We start from the raw sequence: 18,994 nt of genomic DNA, 5'->3' as shown, positions 1-18,994 counted from the left end.
TGAATTTTAAAAGCTTGGGCAGGTGGTGCTAAATGCAATCTATTAAAATTTCTCTCTAAGTCCTGAGTTTCTATGTCTAATTCTTCTTCCTCAGACTGCGAGCTGCTATCAGACTCTGTACTATCGCCATTTGGAATTTGGGTTTCTAACTCACGTGGCTGAGAAGAAACCTGAGCCCCGCTAGGAGTTTCCTTTGTATTTTCCTCTCCAGGAAGATTGGTTACCACTTCTGGAGGGCTCTCCAAGATTAGAGATGCTTCTTCTTTATCATGCTGTTCTGTATAATCTGTCTGCGGGCTAGCTTGCACATTTCTAACCTTTGTTTTAGCTCCTAGCGCTTTTGTTTTAAAACGGCTCAAAGGAAAGGAAATTAACTTAGCCTCAGGCTGATTTTCCATTTGAATAGACCTAATGGCTCTTTGAATACCTCTCAGAAGCTCTTCTGGTGGCCACGGACTCTGGTCCATGTATTCAAAGAGACAAATTTCTAGGGCCGTCCAAGTTTTCTGTATATTCTCTATGCCTCCAGGTATTTCAGTAGAAAGACAAACTCTCTGTAACTTTCTTCCTAATTTCTCCCAAGTAAGTAAATTTGGAGACTCTTGGTCACAAAACCAAGGACAATATTCACCTACAATCTTTAAGAATTGCAATAACTGAGTTTTCTTTATCTGTTTTCCTTTCTGATTAATTATACTGTCTAAAATAGTAGATACATTTCCTTATCCGAAGAAGTAGAATTTCCCATTTTAAGTAAATTAACGTCTCTTTCCTTCAATAGTTCCTGGTACTTTTGTGACTCAAATGTCACTTTTTTCTTTCTCTTATTTCTTATTTTCTTTATTCTCTTTATTACTTTTGTGACCCAAATGTCACTTCTTCCTTTCTCTTATTTCTTTATCTTCCTTATTTCCTCTTTATTTCTTTCCCTTAATCTTTTTAGCGCGCGCTCCCACTCAATCTAACTAATTCAGAATGCCCCACGTTGGGCGCCAATTCTACCACGCGGCCTGCGCAGTGGTTTCATTAATGAGGTTCTGGCATTCAGTTAGTTAGAAGAGATCAAAATAAAACACACAGACAGTACCTTATTTTAATGCTAGGTCCGAGACGGCTCGGTCTCCCTGTTTCCCTGCCTCCAGCCGCTCAGCAGGGCAGCGAGGATTACTCTGGGCTAGCAGGAGAGAGAGAGAGCGAACACGCCGGGGATCAGCCTTTTATTTGGGGGAAACAAGAGATTCAGGGGAGAATTCCATCCAATGAAGGTTGAGGGGGGGCTGCACTCCAAGGTCAGGGTCAGTGATTGGGTCTCCAGGGTCAGTGGTTACGCACACCCCCACACGGATGGGCTCTCTCATCAGGAAAGGGTCGGGATAACTCCGACACAGCCAGAGTGCCTCAGGCCCTTAACGGGAGTCACCCAATCACGTGTCAGAATGGCTCCCCACAATCCTGGATTCCCACTGGATTTTTTTTTAAATATTTTTTTAGTTGTAGCTGGACACAGTATCTTTATTTATTTCTATGCGGTGTTGAGGATTGAACCCAGTGCCTCACATGTGCCAGCAGGCACTCTACCACTGAGCTATAGCCCTAGCCTCCCCCTGGATATTAACTAGAAAGCTTGTAAGACATGCCTTGCCTATGCCCAGGTACATGTATTGGACTGACTGGGGTGCAAGTCCCAAGATTGAACGAGCTGGCATGGATGCCTCCAACCGCCAAGTCATCATCTCTTCTAATCTGACCTGGCCCAATGGATTAGCTATTGACTATGGGTCCCAGCGGCTGTACTGGGCTGATGCTGGCATGAAGACAATTGAATTTGCTGGACTGGATGGCAGCAAGAGGAAGGTAAGGGTGTCAGTAAGGCCTCTTTCCACAGCCCCAACAGCCTCCAGGACAGACTCCCTGGCTGGCAGCTCAAAGGAGATAGGTAGGGGAACCTTGGGGTTATGAGATGAGCATGGGGAATGTGCTGTTTCTCTGAAGCTGTGGCCACCCTCCAGAACTGGAGTAGGGGTGGGGGCTGCTGGTTGATGGTGAAAGCAAACTAGGGATTTGTGTGTTTTGTGGGCTGGGGGTATAAATGCACAGGCCTTCCTAATACCCATCATAGCTAACACTAATTAGTCACCAGTTGCACACCAGGCCCATGATTGATCTCTGTTTGGTTTTTGATATCATTTATTTTGTTATAATTCCTGACCTTCAGAAAAATGGCAAGAATAATAAAAAAATATATAAATAACCAAATTTTGCCACATTTCTTACACTCTTATTTTCTCTCACGTGCATGCATGCACTTTTTTCTGAATCATCTGTGATTGAATTGAAGAAATCCTGCCCTTGATCCCAAAATATCCCAGTACATATTTCCTAAGGACAAGGTAAAATTATCATAGCCATGGTAAAATTACAAAATTGGGAAATTTAACATTAATATAATATTAATATATATTAATTTTGATAATAGCCATGGTAAAATTATCAAAATTGGGAAATTTAAATATTGCTGTATACTCCATAATCCATGTTCAGTTTTACTATCAATTTCCCAATAATGTTCATTTCTTTCCCCTCCTTTTTTTTCCCTCTGGAATCCAATCCAGGATCACTCATTGTATTTAGTATTTAGCATCTTGTCTCTTTAATCTCTAATTTTGGAATACTTCCTTAGCCTTTTTTTTTTTTTTTTTTTTTTTACTGGGACTGAAACTAGGGTTGCTTAACCATTGAACCACGTCCCCAGACCTTTTTTGTATTTTATTTAGAGACAGTATTTTATATTTTATTTTAAGTTGCTTAGGACCTCACTAAATTGCTGAGGCTAGCCTTGAACTTACGATTTTACCTCAGCCTCCTGAGCTTCTGGGATTACAGATTACAGGTACCACCATGCTCTGTCTTTTTTGACCTCTGCTTGCTTGCCTGCTTTTTTTAAAAATATTTTTTAGTTGTCAGTGGATTTTTATTTTATGTGGTGTTGAGAATTGAATCCAGTGCCTCATACATGCTAGGCAAGCACTCTACTACCAAGTACAATCCCAGCCCCTCTTTCTTTCTTTCTTTGTGGTACTGGGGACTGAATTTAGGGCTTTTTGCATTTTAGGCAAGATCACTATCATTAAAGTATATCTCCAACCCAATCTTTGCATTTTTTTTTTAATTTTTTTTTTAATTTTTTTTTTTTTAAAGAGAGAGTGAGAGAGGAGAGAGAGAGAGAGAGAGAGAGAGAGAATTTTTTTAATATTTATTTTTTAGTTCTCGGTGGACACAACATCTTTGTTGGTATGTGGTGCTGAGGATCGAACCCGGGCCGCACGCATGCCAGACGAGCGCGCTACCGCTTGAGCCACATCCCCAGCCCAATCTTTGCATTTTTAAAGTGTAAAAATTTTTTTGCAGAATACTCCTTGAGTTTGTCTGATGTTTCCTTGTGATTGGATTCAGATTATGCATTTGGGACAGGAATACTACATTTAGTGGAGTCATGTCCTAAATTCTCTATGTGTCTCACCAGTAGGTACAGATGTAGGCTTGTCCCATTATCCTGATGTCTATTTTATTGCATGATTAAGGGGGTGTTTACTGTAAAGTCTCTATTTTTCCTTTGATTATATAAGCAATACTTGATCTTTTAAAATCATCACAAGCAATTGGAGCTAGGCATGGTCATGGTTGTTATCACAGATTGGTAGATCAAGGTGCAGAGAGATTATGTGACTCTCTCTTGGTCAAGATCACACAGTAAATGGTAGTGGCAGAGCTGCATTTGACTCCATGCCCACCTCTTGACTGCTGCTCTGTAATGTCAGACCTTGTTGGGGATGACACAAGTGCTGGGTCCCTGGCAGGTGCTGATTGGAAGCCAGCTCCCCCATCCTTTTGGGCTGACTCTCTATGGAGAGCGTATCTATTGGACTGACTGGCAGACCAAGAGTATACAGAGTGCTGACCGGTTGACTGGGCTGGACCGGGAGACCCTGCAGGAGAACCTGGAGAATCTCATGGACATCCATGTCTTCCACCGAAGGCGGCCTCCAGGTGAGCAGCCCTTAGTCTGCCATGACTTCTCCTCAGCCCTATTATACCCTGGCCAGCCCCACTGACCTCCCTCCTCCCTATCCAGTGATCACACCATGTGCTATGGAGAATGGAGGCTGCAGCCACCTATGTCTTCGGTCCCCAAGTCCAAGTGGCTTCAGCTGTACCTGCCCTACAGGTATCAACCTGCTTTCTGATGGCAAGACCTGTTCACCAGGTGAGTAAAGCATAACATCTGGGATGGAAAATGGCTTTCTTCCCTGCAGATATGCTCCAATGTGGTCTAAATCCTGGTACTTCTAAAAGCTTAGGGGAGAGACAAAACTTTTAAAAGAGGGAGATCCAGGGGAGCATGTAATCGGGGTCCCACTGCTTCTTACATACATGCATTTTAGAAAAAGATGTTCCTCTCTCAAGACTCTTTCCTTGCATCTGTTGGAAATTTGTAACATGCTGATTTGGTTAGAACAAGATGCTTGACTTCCTTCTGCTCAGGTATAATAAATATAAACATGTATCATATCTACGATATAATGATATCCTCCCTAACTCCTTTAGATATGCCACTTTTGCATGCATGACCTATGTGACAATCATAAGGGGGTGGTCCCAGAAGCAGGACCTGGCTACTGAGATGTTGGAAGTCAGGGTTTTCCCCTGGGAATGCTGCATGGTGGGCTTCATTTGAATTCAAAACTCCCAAGGTATTTGTGTGCGTCAGTTATAAGCATTCAAATTACCACCCTGTTATTATCCCGGTTATATAGATCAGAAAACCGAGGCTTAAATAATTCCAAAACTTGCCTAGGATCGCACAACTAGAAACTAGCAGGGTCAGGGCATGAGCTTCAGTTTGTCTGATTCCAGATCCTCTTATTGGTGTTCCTGAATGATTGTCCTCTCTCCTCTTTCCATTTGAGCAGGCATGAACAGTTTCCTCATCTTTGCCAGGAGGATAGATGTACGCATGGTCTCCCTAGACATCCCTTATTTTGCCGACGTGGTGGTGCCAATCAACATTACCATGAAGAACACCATTGCCATTGGAGTAGACCCCCAGGAAGGTCTGTGTGGCCCTTCCTTCCCACCTGGACTTCTGACCCTGCCCTTTCTTACTGTCCTTCCTTTCCACCTCCTTTGCATCCTGCTAAGAGCCTGGGGCTGCCCAGCTGCCCTTCCCCCCACCCCCTGGCATAGCCCATGCTCCTGTCTCTGCAGCACTTCCTCTCTGATTGTGGAGTCACAGTTTGGGGCCCTCCTCTCTCCATTTCTTCTAAGAGTTATTCTGTTAGAATATTTCTGTGTTTCCCTTGATTTCCTCTGCTAGGGAGCATGGGGGTCTCTGAGAGGCACTGGTGTCTCAGGGCATGGATCAGCTGTGTGAGCCATTGTGGGAGGGTGGGGCCTGGGTTGAGCCAAGCCTTCCCTTTCCAGGAAAAGTGTACTGGTCTGACAGCACACTGCACCGGATTAGCCGTGCCAGTCTGGATGGCTCACAGCACGAGGACATCATCACCACAGGTGGGCCTTCCTTCCAGCGCAGGGACCACCTGTCTGGCTACAGAGCTGGAGAAATATCCCATCTGTCTTAAAGCAGGAGCCAGTGTGATATTCTGACTTCCTGCAGGGCTGCAGACCACAGATGGGCTCGCGGTGGATGCCATTGGCCGGAAAGTGTACTGGACAGACACAGGAACAAACAGGATTGAAGTGGGCAACCTGGATGGGTCCATGCGGAAAGTGTTGGTGTGGCAGAACCTTGACAGTCCCCGGGCCATTGTTCTATACCATGAGATGGGGTGAGAGCTGACTCTTGCTCTGGGTAGCTGTATGGGCTGGCTCAGCTGGGGCTATGGACAGGGTGAGGTGGGCAGTGGAGAGCTGGATAGCAGGCATGCCTCACAGGAACATTGTGAACTCTGAAGGTCAATGTAGACTGGCCTCTCTGGGACTGTTCCACTCCTCTGTGGCTCCTTCAGGGTGCCAGCTCAATACAGAGGTTACAAGTCTGAGCCTTGGAGTTGGAAGACTAGGATTTATATTCTTTCATCAAGTATTAGCTGTATCACTTTGAATCTAGTACTTAACCTCTCTGATCCTCAACTTCTTTACCTGTAAAAAAGGGATACATACTTTGTGGCCCTGTGAGGGTTAAGTGAGATAATGCCCGTGAAATACCTTGCAAAGTGTCTGACATAAAGTCTTCATGGTACACAGTGGTTGCCAGAATAATCAGCTATTATTCTTCCTCATTTAGGTTCATGTATTGGACAGACTGGGGGGAGAATGCCAAGTTAGAGCGGTCTGGAATGGATGGCTCAGATCGAACGGTGCTCATCAACAACAACCTAGGATGGCCCAATGGACTGACTGTGGACAAGGCAAGCTCCCAACTGCTATGGGCTGATGCGCACACTGAGGTGAGAACTCTTCCCTGGTGCTTCACAGAAGCCTCGCAAGATGGAAAAGGCCTGTCCAGCATCTGCACTGAGGGTTCCCAGTTGACTGACAGCCACTTCCCACCCTCTTCCTCTCTGCAGCGAATTGAGGTCGCTGACCTAAATGGTGCCAATCGGCACACATTGGTATCACCAGTGCAGCACCCGTATGGCCTCACCCTTCTTGGCTCCTATATCTACTGGACTGATTGGCAGACCCGTAGCATCCACCGCGCTGACAAGGGTACTGGCAGCAATGTCATCCTGGTGAGATCCAATCTGCCAGGCCTCATGGACATCCAGGCTGTGGATCGGACGCAGGCACTGGGTGAGAAGACCCCTGGGGCTTGGGTCAGAGCCTCTGGATTTCTGGGGCTATCTCAACAGCAGAGCTATATTCAGAGCACAGAACTACTTTACAGTCAGAGAGACAATGATCTGCCTAAGCCCCCTCCCGGAACAGGCTCTATTCCCTCTGGGTATGGCTGGTACTACAACTGAATGATGCTGTCACCTTTAAAGGACTCCTGGAGACACTCCTTCTGTATCTGTCCCATTCCTGCCCTGCCAGACACCAAATCCTGTCACATAGAACAGCAAGAAGTCAGCCACAAAAAAAAAAAAAAAAAAAACTGGAATCTTTATAAGAGTTGGGCAGTATTCCAGGCTGGGTGTGAAAGCTTGTGCTTCTCTTACCAGGTTTTAACAAGTGTGGTTCGAGAAATGGTGGATGCTCTCATCTCTGCTTGCCTCGGCCTTCTGGCTTCTCCTGTGCCTGTCCCACAGGCATCCAGCTGAAGGACGATGGGAAGACCTGTGACCCCTCTCCTGAGACCTACCTGCTCTTCTCCAGCCGAGGCTCTATCCGGCGTATCTCACTGGACACCAGCGACCACACAGATGTACATGTCCCTGTTCCTGAGCTCAACAACGTCATCTCCCTGGACTATGACAGTGTAGATGGGAAGGTGTATTACACAGATGTGTTTCTGGATGTTATCAGGTATGAGTATCACTGAAACCTTCAGGGGACACAGACCTGCTTCTGATCCCCAGGGGTGAAGTGACATTCTGTGTTAACGTCTAAATGGACTGAATGATTTGGCAATTTGGATAGTTAGTTCTAATTCTGACTTGTTCATTTTATAGTGTTATCATTTAGTTCAAAGTTCTAAACTTTTGTTTAATGATTATATAAATCTCAGACACTCAGGAGACTGAGGTAAGAGGGTTGCAAGTTTGAGGCCAGACAGAGTAATGTAGAAGGACCCTACGCAAACAATAAGTGAAAATGAAGATTATGTAGAAATATGTAAAATAAATAAACAACAATACATACACACAAAAAAAACCAGATAAATTCTACCTACCACTGGGCCCTGAGGGAGCTTCAAGAACACCTAGGACTCATTGATAAGGGGGCCACATACATAGCTAGTATCCATATTGCAGTATAGGAGCCCTGGCCAAATGTCAAAGCTTACTGTGGTTGCAAAGTTGTTGTTTTTAATATTTTGGATTTTATTTTCATATTTTTATTTTATATTTTTATATTTTATGATGCCCTGCTATCAGTGCTAGTGGTTTAACAGCTGTAATTCCAGCTTTCAGGAGGCCAAGGCAGATTGCGAGTTCAAGGCCAGCCTGTGTAATTTAGCAAGATCCTGTCTCAAAAAATAAAAAGGACTGGGGATGTAGCTTATTAATGAAGTGCCCCTGGGTTCTAGGCCTAATACCACATACACACACACACACACACACACACACAAAGCCAGGTGTGGTGGCACATGCCTATAATTCCAGAGACTCTGGAGGCTGAGGCAAAAGGATCACAAGTATGAAGCCAGTCTAAGGAACTTAGCAAGACCCTGTCTCAAAATAAAAATAGAAAGGTTTGGGGATGTGGCTCAGTGGTAGAGTATCCCTGGGTTCAATCCCCAGTAAAATTCCCAATCTTTACAGCAAAAAGTATAAGGAAAAAAAAGCAGTTTACCATGGCTGAGATTTTCACATGGGAACAGTGGGTAGGTATTTGCTTTTGTCTCCCTGCGTGTGTATTGGAATCTCATGCTGGGGGCAGGTGGGCTTACGCAAGAACGAAGTCCCCCAGGTGATTATAATATATTCTTCATCCTGAAGTTGAGTTCTCTCGTGTAGGGCTTTGGCAGGTTTTGACAAATCTGCCTTATAATTTTCTCCTACTGATCATTGTCTCCTCCCAAAGACATATGATGGGTGACTAATCTGTCCTCTGGCAAGACGTGAACCCTAAGGCCTGATGTTTCCAGTTTGCAGGAAATACTCTGTCCTCCTAAAAATTCATTCATTCATTCTGCAGATGTTTTATTGGGCAGCTATCATGCTGGGTGCTGAGGAATTTGCTAGTAGATACTTGGTCTCTGTCTCTGTGGAGCTTACAGTCTAGTGGGGGTCCAATTATGGATAAAAGGAGTTTCAGTTATTCTTGGTCATTCTGGTCACTCATCCAACCCTGGGCTCTCTCCAAGGCGAGCAGACCTGAATGGCAACAACATGGAGACAGTGATTGGGCATGGGCTGAAGACTACCGATGGGCTGGCAGTGGACTGGGTGGCCAGGAACCTGTACTGGACAGATACAGGCCGAAATACCATCGAGGCATCAAGGCTGGATGGTTCCTGCCGCAAAGTTCTAATCAACAACAGCCTGGATGAGCCCCGGGCCATTGCTGTTTTCCCCAGGAAGGGGTAAGTTTATGGCCAATAGAAAAGAGATCCAGGGAAGAAAGGGTCTGGTAAGAGGCCTGGGAAGAGTGCCTATATTTTAGTGGTCTTGGTGTGTCCCCATAGTCTGTCAGCTTCTGGCAGACTATGCCTTGGTGACAATGGCACTATTGTGTCTCAGGTACCTCTTCTGGACAGACTGGGGCCACATTGCCAAGATTGAACGGGCAAATCTGGATGGTTCCGACCGGAAGGTACTCATCAACACAGACCTGGGTTGGCCCAATGGCCTTACCTTGGACTATGATACCCGCAGGTAGGAATCCTGCTCCAAATAGCCTCCTGGAAATTGGGTGGAGACTGAAGTAGGGAAAATGAAAAGATGGAAAGCCCCTGGAGGGTGGGAAGAGGAAGCAGTGAGAAGAGGGAACATACTCTTAGAGCAGGGGCTACTAAAGCTAGCTCCTTACATGGCTTGTGTCTGCCTGGTTCTCGTGTTTTTAATTTGAGGGCCTTTAACAGTGTGTCCTCTGCCTGGACCATAAGACCCACTTCCCTGTCTATTCAACAGCTGTTCTTGTATTTGTTACTCATCCAATCCTGTGGACACTGGAATTTGCAATACCTGCTCTAGATTTTAAAAAATGCTGGAGGGCAGGAAGGAGAGGGGAAAAAGGCTCTGAAGCAGTCTGTTCCCCTTCCTAAAGAAAGGAAAGGGATCAAGGTCGCCTAGAGAGTTGGCAGAGTGCCCTCTTACTTTAACCTTGGTAAGGGCCATGTTGACTGAACTCTCTTCTTGAAGACCATTTGTAAGAATTTGGCCTAAGATTTTTGGGTAGAGATCAAAGGGTGATCAAGTTGCTGAAGATGAGGCTGGCAGAGGCCCCTCTGAAGTCTAGCCTTTCTGGCCTCCCTACATATGAATCACCAACTTCCCTCTTTGGCTTTGGGACTTAGAGTAGCCTCTCATCACAGGTACTTCTTGATGGCTGGCAGCACCTGCCAGTTCAGCTCTGGAGGACAAAGACAGGTCCTGAGAGAGAAGAGCTGGGCTCCTGGGGAAGCATTTGGAGCAGCCACCGTTCTTTCTTCTTCACAGGATCTACTGGGTAGATGCACATTTGGACCGGATTGAGAGCGCTGACCTCAATGGGAAGCTGCGGCAGGTCTTGGTCAGCCATGTGTCCCACCCCTTTGCCCTCACACAGGTACTGGCTCAGGAGAGAGGTAACTAAACCTCCTTGACTGGGTGTTTCCCTGGGGTTCTAAGCCTCCAAGTGCCTTGCTATTCCTGCTGCACCACTTCTATGTTCAAACAGTGGTGCACAGAATCAGCTGGGAAGCTTGTTAAAATTGCAGGCTCATGGGTCCTGGCTATAGAGAATCTGCTTGGTCCTCACAAAGGACAAAGGATTGGGCCCAGGAATATGCATTTTAATAAGCTACACCATTGAGCCTAACATTGTGGTCCCAGCATTGGAGCTCAGGCAGCTCTTATGTAGTGGTTAAAAAACAGAGTTTGGGGATTGGGAATGTGGCTCAAGCAGTAGCGCGCTCGCCTGGCATGCGTGGGGCGCTGGGTTCAATCCTCAGCACCACACACAAATAAAATAAAGATGTTGGGGCTGGGGATGTGGCTCAAGCGGTAGCGTGCTTGCCTGGCATGCGTGTGGCCCGGGTTCGATCCTCAGCACCACATACAAACAAAGATGTTGTGTCCGCCGAGAACTAAAACATAAATATTAAAATTCTCTCTCTCTCTCTCTCTCTCTCTCTCTCTCTCTCTCTCTCTCTCTCTCAAAACAAACAAACAAAAAAACAGAGTTTGGAAGCCTCCAGCCGTCAGTGTGTGCTGCGCACCTTCAATGAGCCAAATACCTGAGTTTAATTTCCTGTCTGTATTATTAAACAATGCAACTTTGAGCAAGGAACTGAATCTCACTGAGCTTCAGTTACCTAAAAAATAAATCAATTTAATAATAGTATCCCCCTAATATATACACAGGACATTAGCACAGTGCCTGGCACAAGGTAAACACTCACTGCATATTATCTCTAATCATCTTGTTTATTTTTAGCTGCCATTTTTGAGAATTGTTACACTGTAAGATAATTTGGAGAAAGAAGATCTACCAGTCTTAGGCTAAATAGGGATTCTTAGTCATTTAAAATATTTTCCCTTTTTGACAAACATCATCTCCTTGTATCGTTTCTTTCTTTCTGATTTTCTTTCTTTCCTGGGAATTGAACCCAGGACCTCAGGCATGCTCTGCCACTCAACTACACCCCACCCCCAGCCCTGTATTTTGTATTGTATTCTATCAGCCAAAAAGATTTTGTCTGGCTTTACTTAACGATAGGCTAATACTGATAGTTTTTTCAATCTACAAACTTCCCCTGGAGTTTCTGCTGTTAGACTGCTGGGTGGGAGAAAAAAACACCTTCTTTGCCCTTCCCCGCTCGTGGTTGAGAATTTCACCATCAGTGTATTAGAAAGAGTCTGCAGAAGAAGTAAGCAGAGGATTTGGGTCAGGCCTTTGAGCAAAAGGCCCAAGAGAACAAGTTTACTCCTGTTTGCTGGGCAGGGAGCAGTTCACACCAACTGACTGAGGACTGAGTGTGGATGCTACAGACTAGAGATTTGAGGCACATTTTTGTCCTTGAAGGACTTAATCAGGTGGGATAGGCAGACACATAAACTAATTACCATAAGAGGATCAAAACTCACATGTAGAAGTGACTACAAGGTACAGAACAGTTTGGAGAACTGTGTGGATTGGAGGGGATTTCCTGAACATGCCATATCTGGGGACGCACAGACGTTGACCTAGTAGATGAGAGAGGAAGAGGGCATTTCAGCAGAAGGTGTAGCACATGCTGAAGCACAAAAGCTGCATTGAGGTCTGACTACTGAATGATATTTCCTCTTTTGGGTTCCATATTGAGTAGCAGGACAGGTGGATCTACTGGACAGACTGGCAGACCAAGTCCATCCAACGTGTTGACAAGTACTCAGGCCGCAACAAGGAGACAGTGTTGGCAAATGTGGAGGGACTCATGGACATCATCGTGGTTTCCCCTCAACGACAGACAGGTGGGCCCCTGGGTACTGAGCCTGCTTCCTCACCATCAGTGGGATTAGCTGTTAGTGAACCAAGATAATTAGGAGCCCTGGAGAGCCTTTTAGCTCATATTTGAAGCTCTTAGATCTTTTCAACCCCTGTGACTGTTATTCCTTTCTTGCCCTACTGTTCCTGGGAGTGGAGTAATCCTACTTTTTGAGAAGTGTTAAATTGGGAGACCCAATTCTGTCCTAGACCAGACACTCATCTGCTTTCCTTCCAGGGACCAATGCCTGTGGCGTGAACAATGGTGGTTGTACCCACCTCTGCTTTGCCAGAACCTCAGACTTTGTGTGTGCCTGTCCTGATGAGCCTGATAGCCGGCCCTGCTCCCTTGGTGAGTGTACTGAATGGCTCCTGGAACAGTAGGGCCCCTGGAAGGGCAGGGGATCACCAGCCTCGACTTTGTCCTTCTGGGTAGAATCCACCTCCCAAAGATTGTGGAGTGGAAAGACTGCCGGCAATGTGTTTAGGCTTTGGAATCATTCAGAGCTGAGTTTGTCTGACCTCTGGCATTTACTAGAAGATAATCCAGGTCTCTTGATTCTAGATCTCTGCCATGATAGGCTGTGCTTTACTCTATCTTCCTGATCTTTATGGGCCATCCAGAACTATTAATTTTGAATCCAAATCCTTTTTATTTACAGAATCAAGTGAGGGTACCTGAGATTAGGGAAACTAAAAAATTGCTTTATCAAGTCTTCCAGCTGCTACTCTTAAGACAATCTGTAGAGGCTTTGGACTCCGGTGGCCTATTCTCATTCTCTTTTCTCTACAGTACCTGGTCTGGTGCCCCCAGCTCCCAAGGCTACCAGCATGAGTGAAAAGAGCCCGGTGCTGCCTAACACCCCTACCACCTTGCATTCTTCTACCACCAGGACCCGTATATCTCTGGAAGAAGTGGAAGGCAGGTAAGTAGGGTTAGTACAGGATTGAGGGCCCTTTGATTTATGTCACCAAGACTTACTAGCATTAGACCATTATGCCAGCAGAATTAGACCATAATACCAGAAGATGGGAGGAAGATCACATTAACCACCAGTCTCCACTATTTAGGACAATGTTTAGACTTGTAGATTTTGCAAATGATTCCCTTTGTAGCTCTGAGGGCAAGAAGCTTTAAGAACAGCTTTCAAGAGAAATCACTTGGGAAGAGTCTTGCACATGCATTCCTCCTTCCTCCTCTGTCTCTGTGACACTTGCTTTTGTGTCACGTTTAGTATTTGATCTCATTGTACAGTGATCTCTGAGCTGTGTAGCTTTATGACTTGGAACAAAAAGTTTTCCCAGAGGTATGGTGGCCTTAGCTTATAATGACCCTAGCACTCAAACATATATGCATTTGTGTACACCATACACACCATTATTAAATAAGCAAGTATAACTATACACAGGGCTAACATCAAGTATAAAATATTTCATTAAATTGAAAGTGCTATCAGTTATTTAATTCATTCTGATTTGAGAAATTAGACTGATAAACATGAATAGCAGCAATTATTAGATACCACTAAATCCCATTTCTTACTTCAGAGATGTTAGAATATAGGAAACAAGGCACATCTTAAAATTGATGTGATAGGATGTTACACTCAATCTAGAGAAATTCTTCAGCATTTTTATTTATTTATTTTAAAAAAGCCTGAGGGGAGGGAAGGGAAGCGGGGGCATAGGGGTAGGAAAGACAGTGGAATGAGAAGGACATCATTACCCTAAGTACATGTATAAAAACACGAATGGTATGACTCTACCTTGTGTTCAACCAAAAACATGAAAAATTGTGCTCTATTTGTGTAGTATGAATTGAATTACATTCTCCTGTCATATATAAACTAATTAGAATAAATAAAATAAAATAAATTTAAAAAAATAAATGAAAAAAATTTTTTAAAGTCTGGAAAAACAGATTGGAATAAAGAAATAAGTCCCTGTATACCTGTGTGGAATTACTCTTCATAATTTGATATTTATCTTTTCAGACATTTTTCTAATTAGAACAATTTTTCTTCACTAAAATATTCTGATGTCTTTATTTTATATCAACTATAGCTTAAAATGTAATTGACACTTAATTTCAATTCTGAAAGCAGAAGCATACTAGTTCCAAATAAGTACTCTAAACTTAATGTCTCCCAAGTTTTAAGATTTGCACATGATCAAGCACATATATTGTATGCCCCTCTCTCCCTTTGTAGTACAGTTTGTAATGAAAAGCAAATGCCTGAGGATAAACATATAGCTTTCTCACTATCTTTGAGGTTCTGTCAGTCATTATTAATCTTGGATTTTCTTTGGTCCTTTTGGTTTTGTTTTTAAGTGCTGGGGATTGAACCCCAGGACCTCACCCATGCTAGGCAAGCACTCTCCCCCTGATCTATCCCACCAGCCCCTAGGTTTATTTGGAACATTTCTGACCTCTCCTCAGACCTTTCCTTAATGTAGGAGTACCATTTGAAGATTCAATGCCTCTTGGCTTCAGATGTTCTTGCAAATTTCTCCAGGCTTGAAGGAGATACCTTTAGTTGGCTGCTAATAATACCCCACAAAGCAGTTACCTTCTGAGCATTTTAGATTTGTTATCTGAGTGCTCCCTCTGGATGTTTTGTATTTTCCCTTATGACAGAACAAAGGGGAAACAAATATGTGTGTGTGTGGGGGGGGGTAAATATATTTTAAACCTTGAAATATGTGGATCTTGTGATAACCCTTAACCAATCAGATCTGCCTTGCTAGCAGCTGCTTCCCACTCATCCTGGTAGTTTAAGAAAGCCTAGAATTGCTCACCTTAGTAATCTTTCTGCAGATTTCCAGTTCACTCTCAAACTGGAAAAAACATTTAAACATAGTTTATCCATTGGCTGGAAAATAGTAAGTCACATCGATTTCTCTATTTTCTGGTCCTGCCTCTCTATGCTTCTATATCTCCCACCTGTTACCTTCTCATACCTCTCCCCACTTTCCTGGAGGAAGGAGAGATTTTATTTGCATAAAAATAATCCTCATTTCAGTTTTCTCTGCCCCACAGATGCTCTGAAAATGATGCCCGGCTAGGCCTCTGTGCACATTCCAATCAGGCCATACCTGCTGTTCCAGGTAAGCCCTGAATACCCAACTGTTTTGACAGAGAAGATCTAAGGAATCTAAGTGTCTACTGGTATGTTCCATAACCTTCATGGGTCCTCTCATGAGGTTGATGAACTCTTCATAGAGTAGATTATAGATTATAATTAAAGCACTTATAGTGTGCTTTCCATATGCCAGGCATTTGGTAAGCCATATATATGCCATATATATGTATGTGTGAATACAGTAGCCCTCCTTTTCCATGGGGGATACATTCCAGGACCACCAGTGGATGTCTGAAACCTTGAGTAGTACTGAACCCCACATATACTAAGTTTTTTCTTATATATACATGATAAATTATACCTATGATAAATTAGGCACAGTAAAAGATTGACAGTTAACTAATAATAAGATAATTATAAAACATACTATAATAAATGTTATGTGATTGTGTTATCTCTCTTGCTCTCCCCAAAATATCATACATTCTCATTGACTCTAGTAATATTTTTGGGCTGTGGTTGCCTGTTGGTAACTGAAACTGTGGAAAATGAAACGATATATCAGGCAAGGCTAACTCTAAGAGTATACACTATCATTCAATCTCCACCAGCCCCATGAGCAATTTAGGATTCATATTTGAGTAATGAGAAAACATAGGCTTAGACATTAAACATCTTGCCTTTAAGTCATGTAACTAACAAGAGGTAGAACTGAGTTTGGAGATGCTGGCTGAATTATAGTTTTCTTTTCAGCCTTCTCACCCACCTCTTATGGCTCTCATCTGAGAACGAGGCCCTCAGTATTCTCATATGGTATGGGATTCCACACATACAAAAGCCCTTCGAGCCAGGAGCAGTGTGCGCACGTGTCATTATAGTTACTTGGGAGGCTGAGGTAGGAGGATCATTTGAGCCTAGGAATTTGGAGCCAACCTGGGCAACATAGCAAGATCCTGCCTCAAATAAAACAAAACAAAACAAAACAAAAACATATGGACCCAACCCTTTATCTTCCCACCCTTTGCACCAGCACCATCAGGATGATTATCAGTGATCCCAGCCTAGTGTGTCTCTGTTCTTCCTAGGTGAAGGACTTCATATCAGTTATGCCATTGGTGGACTCCTCAGTATTCTGCTGATTTTGGTGGTGATTGCGGCTCTGATGCTATACAGGTAATCTAAACTTTGCTACAGGGCCATGTGCTCTTTGGTCCTCATTAGCATATCTGGGATCTTCTGAAGCTCCACAATTCACTAAATCCAGCTCTGAGCAGCTTTGTTTCAAGGTTGGGTCCCTAAGCAGAAGGAAAAGATGGAAACCTGAATACTTACTCTTCTTCCCTGGTCACAGCTTATGCAGTTTCCTCATTTAATGACCACAGCAAATCTACCCTTGGGATTTTCATTATAGGCTAAGATGCTAAGATGCTTACTGTGTTACCCAAGGTCACACCGTAAGAGGCAAAGTGAACTAACTCTAGCATCTATGCTTTTCATAACCCACCTTACCTCAAACCATTGAAATTGGAAATCATTTCCATCTACTCAAACATAATTCTTTACTACAAAATTGGTTGATATAGTGGTGCTCAGATCATCTTAGGAAAGTAGAATATATCATTTTCAGTTTAAGATCTTATATGCAGGGCTGGGGTTGTAGTTCCGTGGTAGAGCACTTGCTTAGCATGTGTGAGGCACTGGGTTTGATTCTCAGCACTGCATAAAAATTAAAAAAAAATAAAGGTCCATTGACAACTAAAAATATATTTTAAAAAAAAGATCTTATGTGCTTCTTTCTTTATATTTTCCCCAAAAAGCTTTAATACAGACCACAGCAAAAATGTTTGGATTTTACTGCTGCTCCTAGTAATAATAAAACCACTTACCATTTTGTGGATATGTATCAATGTCACAACTTTATAACACAGGTATTATTCCTCACTTTATAGATGAGGATCTGAGACTCAGAAAGTTTAGATTATGTCTACCAAGATCCCAGGTAGTAAGTAACAGAGGTGGGATTGAAACTGACAACTGTCCTGATTCTAAAGTTCAGGTTATTAGTTATCCCCATTTCTGCGTAACAGAACTGACTTAAAATGACAGCCATTTATAGTCTCACAGTTTGTGTGGATCAAAAATGTGGATATGGCTTAGGTGCTTCTGCCTCAAGGTCTCAATCCAGGTATCAACGAGGGTTATGTTCTCATCTGAGGATTTGACTGTGGAAGGATTCCCTCCCAAGAACATCCATATGATTGTCGGCAGGATTCAGTTCCTCATTGGCTGTTGGTTAGAGGCCTCCTTCATTAGTCCCTTGCCTTTTGGATCTTTCTATAGAACAATTTACACCATGGTAGGTTGCTCCCCTCAGAGCAAGAGCAAGAGAGAGCAATGGAGAGGGGAAATACAAACCCAAGAAGGGAGCTAGTTTCTTTGTAACCTAATGTAGTCTCCATCACTTTTGCATAATCTTTTCATTAGAAGCAAGTCACCAGGTCCAGCCTATATTCAATATTCAATAGGAGAGGATTCAGAAGGGGTGAATACCAGGAGGCAGGGATCACCAGAACCTGTAGAGGCTGCCTCCCACATATAGGCTACAACTTCCCTAGGTTTTATCTCCATAAAAATATGAACTAAATTCTCATTTTTTCTCCTAAAGACACAAAAAATCCAAGTTCACTGATCCTGGAATGGGGAACCTCACCTACAGCAATCCCTCTTACCGAACTTCTACTCAGGAAGTAAAAATTGAAGCAATCCCAAAACCAGCCATGTACAATCAACTGTGCTATAAGAAAGAGGTAAAAATGGAAATTTATATTCAAGTTCTTTTCTGGGGGGAGGAGGAATTGTGCTCCAGTTGCCTGAATGGATTAGTAAGGGATACTAGGTGGCTCCTTCTACCATTTTGGAAGTTACAGTAACAGAAGAACTAGATATAATTTGGATTTCTGGAGAGATCTAGAATCTTTGAGGGATTCTAGAGCAAGATTAGAAAGATATCTTGGAAGATTTAGGTCTGAAAACAATTAATATATTATCTCCCTGCCAGGAGAGCTATCTCAGGCATCATAGGTTCTTTTCTTCCTAGAGTCTCATTCCCCTACAGTGAGGCTGTGTCCCTATGATAGAAGGGAGCTCTCCTGGACAATGTCCAGAAAGCCCAAGAGCTCTTAAACTCTCCCTTTTCTAACCTCTGATCCAAGGTGGTGGTCAAATCTAGGGTTGGGAAGGGCTGGTTTTTCATTATCTTTCCTCTTATCACAGGGTCTTCAGAGATTTCTCTAGAATTCTAAAAATTTATGTACTTAAAAAATTCCTATGTTACTTCAATGGAAAATTATTTGCTGAATATTTAGTCAATAAAAATAGCCCCTTTCCACAAGGGATCTGCAGTAATCTGGGATATTGTTTTTCCTAGTCTGATATAACCTGTGTTTTTTTCTAAAATCCTGTAACCTTCATCAGAAATTATTCCTTATGCTGGATGTAGTGGCACATGCCTATAATCCCAGCGGCTTAGAAGGCTGAGGCAGGAGGATCACAAGTTCAAAGCTAGCCTCAGCAACTCAGTGAAGCTCTAACTAAGCAACTTAATGAGACGTTGTCTC

At 43.4% G+C, this 18,994-nt stretch overlaps 1 protein-coding gene across 6 annotated transcripts in view; it reads left to right on the top strand.

Annotated features, from left to right (window-relative positions):
* LRP4 (LDL receptor related protein 4) overlaps window positions 1-18,994 on the top strand; it is a 62,934-nt gene that overhangs the window by 37,005 nt on the left and 6,935 nt on the right. For all 6 annotated transcript variants that reach the window (XR_014020694.1, XM_081282718.1, XM_081282721.1 and 3 more), the window contains exons 20-37: window positions 1,653-1,854; window positions 3,858-4,047; window positions 4,133-4,264; window positions 4,971-5,111; window positions 5,482-5,568; window positions 5,675-5,846; window positions 6,305-6,467; window positions 6,588-6,813; window positions 7,185-7,488; window positions 8,993-9,211; window positions 9,369-9,503; window positions 10,287-10,395; window positions 12,137-12,281; window positions 12,533-12,646; window positions 13,088-13,220; window positions 15,335-15,402; window positions 16,463-16,550; window positions 18,043-18,184. Coding sequence is in view for 5 of the 6 variants with exons in the window: in XM_081282718.1 (XP_081138844.1) it covers window positions 1,653-1,854; window positions 3,858-4,047; window positions 4,133-4,264; window positions 4,971-5,111; window positions 5,482-5,568; window positions 5,675-5,846; window positions 6,305-6,467; window positions 6,588-6,813; window positions 7,185-7,488; window positions 8,993-9,211; window positions 9,369-9,503; window positions 10,287-10,395; window positions 12,137-12,281; window positions 12,533-12,646; window positions 13,088-13,220; window positions 15,335-15,402; window positions 16,463-16,550; window positions 18,043-18,184 (2,770 nt within the window). In the remaining variant the exon portion in view is untranslated. The remainder of the gene's footprint in view (window positions 1-1,652; window positions 1,855-3,857; window positions 4,048-4,132; window positions 4,265-4,970; window positions 5,112-5,481; window positions 5,569-5,674; window positions 5,847-6,304; window positions 6,468-6,587; window positions 6,814-7,184; window positions 7,489-8,992; window positions 9,212-9,368; window positions 9,504-10,286; window positions 10,396-12,136; window positions 12,282-12,532; window positions 12,647-13,087; window positions 13,221-15,334; window positions 15,403-16,462; window positions 16,551-18,042; window positions 18,185-18,994) is intronic.

This window comes from Spermophilus citellus, assembly GCF_964194105.1.
Source record: "Spermophilus citellus genome assembly, chromosome: 2".
Classification (NCBI taxonomy): domain Eukaryota; kingdom Metazoa; phylum Chordata; class Mammalia; order Rodentia; family Sciuridae; genus Spermophilus; species Spermophilus citellus.
This window is presented reverse-complemented; position numbering and strand designations above follow the sequence as displayed.